Consider the following 9,334-nt stretch of genomic DNA (forward strand, 5'->3'; position numbering starts at 1 on the left):
GGAATTATGACACCCTCAGATGAGAGATAATGTGGTGGTTTTAGCAAGACTATTTATTACAGAAATTACATGATTTTATTCGAAAGTGACTCATAGCTGGGGGGACATTATGGATGGATTGGATGGATTGTCATAATAAAAAATCAGTCGAAGCTCTTTCGATTTTGAACACGAGACTCATCTAAGGCTCGTAGAGTTAATCAATCAATAATCACTTCCTTTCGCTTGACACTACATCTATAGCACTTCATCAAATTTCCGCCTTTTTCAGTTTCATTGTATCTGAAGAACATTGCATGTAAATTGTACTAAATATGCAGGATCCATGGCGCTATCAGGTGTAACTAATATGTGGATGCTTTAACAGTAACTAGTAATTATACATCAAGGAACTTGTAGTTTTTTGCATCGAAGGAATGTTGGATGAATTGGTAAGGATCATACAGGAGTGTTGTAAATTGTAATCAAATGAATCAGAATGACAGTAACTGATTAATGTGGTAGTTGCGGCTGGGGGATTAAGAAGGATGCAATGGCTGCGGCAAGAGCTTCAGTGGCGGTATTAGTGTCGAGATTAGCAATCATGCTTATTGCATCATGGTAATTAGCAACACTATGATTAGGATTACTTTCATCATTAGCAGCATTACTTTGATTACTGCGGCTGCTGTTGCTGTCTTGAATATAATTGTATGCATGATTACTGCTATTTAGTGGCTGGGTGGAATTATTAATCACATCAGCGGCAGCACTTAATTTGGATGTGGCCCTGATTGCAGCGGCTACCGCATCATCAACAAACTGCAGGCGTTCATATTGACGATCAACAGTATCGTTATCGTAATAATCCACATCGATTAACTGTTGGGAGCTGTTGATCTCTATAACATGGTTGGGCAGAGGCGCAGTGGGTACATGGGGATGGAGGATCGGGTCGTCGGTTCGATCCATGGCTATGGTGTTCTGGTTTGGATGAAGACTTATGGAAGGTGAGGAATTAGGGTTTTGGCCTTTGGTGAGGTCAAGGGTGATCTCAGTTTGCATCACAGGCAGAAAAGAAGCAGATGAAGATGAAGAAGACGAAGCAGACGCAGAAGAAGAAGTGGTATAATGATAGTGAACCCTAGAAGCAGAAGAAGAAGAAGCAGCAGCAGAAGAAGAAGTAGTAGATGGCGAGAAGGCCATGTCTGCTGCCGCCGAGGTCATGAACGCCATGACCGACGCTGCAGGAGACAGCGCGTGGTTGTGCGTCCCTTCATATGTGGTTATCAGAACGCTCCGATCCTCTACACACCTCTGTACCTATATATATATATACCACATTTCGCCATCGCCATCGCCGCCATCATTATGCAGACAAAAAAAAGACATTAAAATCCACAGAAATACTCCAAATACAACCCCCCATTCTTCCATCATTTCAGTGAAGTACCAGCTTATTTCATGATCCAAGTACGACATCTAGTACGATATCGTACGTCCACACTAGCCTTATGATCTGTAGAGTGCTGTATTTGTACTATAATCTGTACTCTGATTTTGTACTGAAATTAGAAGTCAGAGAGTTTCTGTAGTATGTTTAGATCTGACATCGCCATCGCCATTGTCGTGAATCGTGATCATCTCAGCTGCAACTTCATGTGGATTGCATGATCCAAATTTACAAGATCGCCTAATCTCTCAGCCACGAAACTATAATCAATGAATCTAATGATAATTAACGCACTACATATGGGCAAGATTCAAGCACCCGATTCCCGTATTACCATTAATCAAGTAGTGATTGACGATAGATTAGTTTTAATTGCGAATGTAATTGATTACCTGTTTGCGCACTGGGCATGAAGGCACCATGGTGCATTTGTAGTAACTTCGCGGGCACGGGTTTGATTTCGCTGTTTTCTGTCCGTATTTCCTCCATTGACAGCCATCGCTCATCTGTAATGTATTATGTGATCAAGTTAACAATCATCAAACGATACGAAGGAGTGGTTTTGTTCTTACAGAATAAGGACGAAGGAAATAAGGGATGAACTGGCTATGGTAATTAGTATTAATCATACTAATTAACCTATGGTACCATGGGGGCTGAGGTTCTGGCTCGAACCGATACACGCGCTTTCCTAAACACTGGTGGTTGGACGGCTAATGATGCTTCCTTAATCGTCCACTGCTCACTAATTACATTCTTCTTCTGACTAATCTCATCCTCCTGAATCGCCGTACTGTCTGTTGCCGAATCAAAGGTATTGTCGGTGGCATGATTAATGATGGGATGGGTACAACTATTGTTAATTGTCACGTTACTCGCATTCATCTCTCGTGTTAATCCCGTTTGTTGATCTATCTTTAGCTTCTTCGTTACATGCTTATTATAATCACTGTTATTATGATCCCTACTTTTCTGATGATCGACATCACTGTTAGGAATAGATCCTGTCCTAATTACATTTCCCTGAGTTGGCCCACGATCATGATCTGGTGGTTCTATAGTCTTCGTTATCAGCGTGGGATTCCTTGTCTGAAATTGATTCTGATCATCATGCGGATGATTAATCATCCTCGAACTAATTTCCTGCTTAACCATGAAATTATCAATTCCAAAAACATGGCCCCAATTGCAACCATGAATAATTAATTATCGAAACAAATTATGGGTAGAGTGGAATCGGGGTACTTGATTCGATCCATGAGGAGGTTTAATGATAAGCTGATGCTTGATTAGGGTATCAAAATGTCTGTGCATTAGGTCTGAATAATTCGAAGTTATTTCCGAGACCTTCCTCCTTAATTCCTCGTTTTCATCCCTCATCTCAGCAATATCTCTCTGAAGCTTCGACAGCTGCTGCAATAACTCATTGTTAGTCTATATATATCTTTCACTAACAATTGCATTGGAGCTAATATCCTGTGATTTGTAATTAATGACAATTCTAACGAGCATTAAAGTAACTAGAAGGCACCTGTCAATTATAGCATAAGATTAAGGTTAATTATCTGAGGATTAACCATTTAAACCTAAATCTGTCCTAAATTTTGTAATAATGAGCAGCAAAGAGTGAGAACCGTAGAGGTGACGAAATGTCTGAATACTGTGATTACTGCTAATAATGAGTAATTAAGGTTATGATCACTCATAGCTTACACTTGATCTCGCCATTAACTGACGCTGCTGCTCGAGAGGAGAATTCTTATAATCAGCGGCACTACTCCACAGAGAGAGATCGGTGGACGTATAATCAATACCGAGGTTATTTTCCGTACCATTATCCAGCATAACAAATTGATCTGCAGTGTGGTTAAGCAAGAGGCCGTCGCTATTGACAGCTCTGACAGCATCATTAGAGGCCGCTAATCGTGATGAATCGTCGTTGTTAGAGAGATAATCGCGGGTGAGTTGGGAGGCGATGGAGATACTGGCAGCATCATCCGTTCTAATCACGCCATTAATCTCCTCCTTAATGCTGGAATAATCTTTGATCTGATCATGATGTGTTGTGATGAATGGAGGAGCAATACTAGCATCACTGGCATCATCGTGGCATGGATTACTGTAATGGGTTTCGATATTGCTCTGATCAGTATGACTAACTCCCATGAGGGATTATTATATAGAATGAAAGTTTGGCCTGGTAAAGCTGATGTGATTAGCAGCAGATGCAGTCAGGGAGCAGATGAAGAAGGTATTGATTAGGGTCTATATGTAGGATGGGAAGGGCGATTAATGGGTAATTAAAATTGAATTAGAGATTAAGGCAGTTGCTGACAGTCAGGATTCGAACCTACGACCTTAGATTATGAAATGCTTATTCTCAAAACGTATTAAGTCGGTTATGAAAGTCTTCGGAATATTTTAATTTTTTATTTCAATCAAATAATTTTCTACTTTTTGTAAATTAGTATTTTATGTAAATTCCTCGGTTTCTGCTTTTGGGATAGGGCCCATTTCTTTTTCTTTCCTAATTAAGTAAGTCTTGGGAAGGAACTTTACCACGAACGAATGGATAATGGCGATAGGATGGTAGAACCTACCTCAACAAAATAATAATGTTGTGGGCAATTTGAGTAAGTGGCCAATGACAAAGTGATTCTATTTGTACTTTCTTTCACGATTCAAGCCGGCTTCTACTTACTTGTTTTGGGTCTGACATTGCACCCAGGGTAAAATATATATGGTCATGGAAGCCTAGGTGTTGTCATGTGCAGCCAAATATATTGTATTTGTCTTGGATCGTTGCCTAGGTTTTGTCGCTTGTGTTCGAATGTCATATTGATTGTTCATTCTTCCGTCATGAATCTCTTAGACTTCATCCGAAGAGAGTTTTCGATTCTTTTACATGACATGGTTCGCTAAGTTTGGCATTTGTCCTTGTCATGCTAAATTAGGAGACTTTAGGAGAGCTATCTAGATTATTAGTGCCAATGGCATCGTTGAATATAATGTACAACGTGGCTTACGGTATTTCAAACGATGCTTCATCCTTCAATTGATGCAGTGACGATAAATTTAACCCTGAATATAAAAGCCCATAGATGATAATTTTCCACACTTCATTAATGACGGACTTGGGCATTGTCCATGTACACCTTCCTAGCCATTTACACTATTTTCATGAGTTGTACATGGAGAATCATTTAAAGATTAGGCTTTGACTACGTTTTCCATTTGTTTAAAGAATCTAGTAGCGTGGCAAGCTCAAATTCAGATCAAAATGAATGAAATAATGTGTTAATCCTATCAATAATGGGTTTTAACAACTCATAAACATGAACATACCATTAAAATATATATCAATAAGCATGTCATGGATGCATTTACTGACGAGACTAACATGGATTTCTATATCAATGGTGGTTGTATATAAGGGAACCGGAATATGCAACCTATGAACATGAATATATCATGGATGTTGATGAACATGCAATGAAATTTCTGCCCATAATGCATAGAACTAGGGGAACTTGAGTTCACAAATCAAGGGTCATGAACCCAAGCTCTAGGCTTGGAGAAAGCAAGGAATATTGAACATCAATGTACAAAAAACTATGCGTGGTTATTGAATATACACATCAAATAGGCCATGATGAGAGTACAAGGGAATCGGTTGGTATATCCAGCACAACCTTTTCATTTCTTATGATTTTATAATACCACGACGTATCTTTTTATCAATAAATAAATAAATAACAATGTGTTAATACTAGGTTTAACTTTCCAAAACAATGACATGATAAGCTTCAAAATTATTATGCACAACTTCCATTGCCACCATTCAATCTTTGTTCTAACGATCTCTCACAGAAATATTAGGCTTTAAGATGTACTAAACGTGGATTATCTCTACTTAGTTTTGTATGACAATGCCTGATCATGGTAATGTTGGTGCATGGGTGCCAATTAGATTGAACATTAAATATAGGTAAAGGGGTCAATCTCACTATATATGTACCTATTGGTAGAGAATTTTGATGCATGTTTCCGTTTTAAACTTATTGGGGCTCCCTCGTGGGCAAAGCTCCTATCTCCAATATCACAGCTATAGAAACCTTTTCGGTATCATGTAAATCCTTCATATTAGCTTGCAAATTGATTATGTTTGGCTTTTAAGGGGAAAAGGTTTGCATCGAGTTCGAACATGAATTGTTTTCCACAATATGTACATGTACTTGAGAATTGGATTGTGTGAAATATGATACACAATTTAGGTTCTTATTTGGTGAGTTGTGTAGAATGAATGGTTTTAACTTTTTTTACATTAGAGGAGACGCGGTTGACCTTATTTTCCTTGCCCAATTACGAAAATTTGGACAAGTGTGAAACCAGTGCTTTTAGGCTCTAAATTTGCACAGAAATTTAGGGTTTCCGAGTATTTGCAGTTCTTTGTTCTGCTCCACCCCCTGCCCTGTTTCTCTGCTTTAGAGAGGGTTTTGACGCGATGATGAAAAGAATAGATATGGTCTGAAGATGTTCAACTCCATCGCTGACGATTTCATATTCTCTTCACAGTTTGTATTTTCTGAGCGTCTCCTTGTCAAATTGGTTTGGCTACCTTCCATTCATCCTATCACAGCACACTCAGAATGATTCCTTGGAACTGTGGCTAATTCAAAGCTCAATATCTGTCTTAGTTCGATCTTTTCGTGTATCTAACTTAGATCAATGGTGGTAGTTTTTGTTGTCTTTGCTTGCGACAAATCCAGTCGTAGGAAGAATAAGCATAGGTCAAATGAAGGTTTGATTTTATTGTCTGCCTGTAACTAACTATCTATCCACTGGGATTGAAAATTCCACGAATCGTTCCGATTCTTTCCAGGCACACAAACAGTGATTCATTGCTACGTTAGGCGTATAGTCTCTTCAATCGTTTGCATGCGCAAGTCGAGTCGATGTTGATATGTCATTAACTGGTTGTGATTATATACACCAGGACTCAGGAATCCTTCAGTGAACGGTATATAATGTAAATGGTCTTTAGGAAATCGCTTAGTGAATACATATGCATCACATTATGGGCATGTTAAAGATTATCCCTACGTAATGAAACAGAGAATCGTAGCTCACATTTTGCATAGCGCTATGAACGCTGAATTTTATAAATGTACTCAATCAATGATTACTGCAAAAGGCAAATAGAAGAATAGCTGAAGATAAAGGACGCATTGCCAAAGTAATTATTAGTTTTCTTACAAAAAAAAGCTTTGGATTTTGGCGAATTAGAACGGCTAAGAAAAACAGTACATATTCCCTTTGACCTCCTAAAACTTATTGCTATACTTGTATCTATTATTCTGCTAGTTTTACTCAATTTTCTTGAAGGTGGATGACACAATTTGTTCCTAAAAACTAAGACCAAGAAGTGGAATTCAGTTGAAAATCGTTGAAACAATTTGGTACTGAAGACAAGCAGGATATGTGGAGTTGGTATGATGAAGATATAGATGAAACAACATGGTGTTTAAAATGAAGGACTAGATTTGGAGGATAAATAGACGAACCATGTGGGTGCATGAATTGCACTGCTTTGTATTTTAGGGTTTTACTTTTGAAAATGCCCTATAAATTGGAGGAGCAGAAGCACCAGACTTGTTGAGAGAGCCTCGAAGCAGCGATATGAGGAAACGATACAAGCGCTTTTCTGAGTACTCTCGTACGCATGAGCGACCTAAACTGTACAAATGGTTTTCAATCTGATCGATTGCTCGGCTCTCTCTCTCTCTCTCTCTCTCTCTCTCTCTCTCTCTCTCTCTCTCTCTGTGCCTGTGTCTCTACACAGCAATTTTCTTGTTTTTTGTGGTGGTTTTGATTCTTGAATTCATTTGCTGTGATTGGCTTTTGGTCAGCGATTTCCACTAGGCTTGTGAATTTGAATCCTGAGTCGTTGTTAATTGTTTCTTCCTTTCCTCAACCAAACATCTTTGGCTCGGGTAAAAAACCTGCAATCGTGCTTAAGCTTGGTGCGATCTGTTAGCTTGAAACTGGATTGAAAGGTTTCTTTTGCACATGGAAATCTGTTGTACGTAGGAATCTATGCGATGTAGATCCTGGAATCCCTAGTCATTTATAGGGGTTCTCTGTTCAAATCGTTGTAATGGGAAATTGTGAACATATGACTGATAGAATATGTATATGAAGGAATCGGCCTATCGAGAAGAATTCATGATGCCACTCATAGTATACACTTACCAGACCAATCGATGGTGAAGAGTCAAGACACAGGCACAGGCACATGCGCATGCAGGCATATTCCATTGCATTCGATTGCCAAGAAAGGTAGCCCTGTTTGGAGATTTGCACAAGTTCATATATTAGTTTTAGTATCCAAGGTAAGAGCAAATCAACTAAAAAATCACAAAGATAGGTATGGTAGTAATAATTGTCCCCATAATCACCATTTTTCTTGGTAGCCATGGTTGAAGATTTGCACAAGTTCATATATTAGTTTTAGTATCCAAGTAAGAGCAAATCAACTAAAAAATCACAAAGGTAGGTATGGTAGTAATAATTGTCACCATAATCACCATTTTTCAGTGGGTCATTGCTAGGAATTTGCAATGATTCGGTTCTGAGCTTGAACTTGAAACGAACCAAACCAAACCATGAAACTGTTTAATGGCTTGGTTTGTGCTTGAACATGGTTGTTGCTGGCTCTTAATTGTCACTGGTAAGTCTGAATGTTCGACTAGTCCATATCACCATTGTGATGGGTTGAGGAACAGCTAGGCTTTTTGTTGGAAATTGCTGCAATGCCATGATATTTTGAAGGTTGTTGCAATCTAAGGACATGCCAAAAATCAAAAGAGGGTATGAGAATTTGTTGAGCAAGACATATTAGTCGATACAATTTCATTTGCCCAATTGTATATATCACGCTTGTCATCAAGATTGTATGGTTTGTTTAAGTTTTTTCCACTATTATTAATAAATCCAATGAATGACATCTTGTCATAATGCCATAATATTTTAATCATCACTTGTAGAATTGATGAGACTATAATTAGGGCGAGTGTTGGGTAAAATAGGACTATTGTTGCCATTAGTTCTAAAATTGGCATAATATTTATGATGGCTTTGGTTGCCTATAAGTGTGTTTGGTGTTCTCTAATTCTCCCACATCAAAGCCATTTTGCCTTTTCTCGTTATTACTAATTTCAATAGTCTCTTCATAGGGGGCAGGGATGCATGAAACTTTAATAACTATCATCATCATTTTATCAATTGATTATACACACAATCATCGTGGTTGGTAGGATGATGGTATGACGAATGATCCATAATGATCGTTGCATTAACAACATTCCATATTGATATTATTGTTGTGATTCATATGATCCTCTAGAGAAGTACAATTAAGGTTATTAGAAAGGGTTGGATTAGGGATAATTAGTGTTATGTTAGGGCTAGGTACTTGTTGGGAAGTCGTCATATATATGCAACTTGCACACTCCAACTGTATATATCTAACCACTAAAGTGAAATAATTGATGATGTGGGAAAGTTGGGGAAATAAATGATGTATTTGTTCCTCCCATGATTTCCATACATCTGTTTTTTTTAGTAGATGGTTTGGAGAAAACAATGTTATCTCAATGTACACTATTATAGTGCAAGTTGAAGGCACTTATGATTAGCTTTCCAATTTGTATTCATGACATCTTATAAGTCATGCTTTCGAGAAGACTTTGGTTGAGAACATTGAAGGTTAAGCTAAGATGCAAATGACTCTAGATTTGCTTGTAAGTATGCAAAGGGACTACCTTTAGTTAATAAATTCAACCTCTTAAGCATTATGATTGTTTGGGGCACGTGGTCAAGAACATTGACATAAGTTGTCAA

General features: G+C 38.2%; 1 protein-coding gene across 1 annotated transcript; it reads right to left on the reverse strand.

Annotated features, from left to right (window-relative positions):
- Positions 1-492: 492 nt before the first annotated feature.
- Positions 493-3,748, reverse strand: LOC147853524 (uncharacterized). The gene is made up of 5 exons (XM_087332408.1): positions 3,146-3,748; positions 2,678-2,842; positions 2,081-2,575; positions 1,825-1,938; positions 493-1,302 (listed from the first exon to the last, which is right to left on the reverse strand). The coding sequence occupies exons 1-5, from the start codon at positions 3,596-3,598 to the stop codon at positions 493-495; spliced, it is 2,037 nt and encodes a 678-aa protein (XP_087188534.1). The 5' UTR covers positions 3,599-3,748.
- Positions 3,749-9,334: the final 5,586 nt, after the last annotated feature.

This window comes from Azolla caroliniana, unplaced genomic scaffold (genome assembly GCF_043228905.1).
Source record: "Azolla caroliniana isolate FFs.n. ecotype wild unplaced genomic scaffold, voAzoCaro1.0.p SCAF_16, whole genome shotgun sequence".
Taxonomy (NCBI): Eukaryota; Viridiplantae; Streptophyta; class Polypodiopsida; order Salviniales; family Salviniaceae; genus Azolla; species Azolla caroliniana.

Excerpts from the sequence above, each read along its gene's own strand:
- LOC147853524 (XM_087332408.1), bottom strand. The coding sequence starts at position 3,598 with ATGGGAGTTAGTCATACTGATCAGAGCAATATCGAAACCCATTACAGT. Across the intron at positions 2,843-3,145 it reads AGTTAATGGCGAGATCAAGT|CTGTCGAAGCTTCAGAGAGA; the intron begins GTAAGCTATGAG and ends TTATTGCAGCAG. Across the intron at positions 1,939-2,080 it reads CCAGAACCTCAGCCCCCATG|ATGAGCGATGGCTGTCAATG; the intron begins GTACCATAGGTT and ends AATACATTACAG.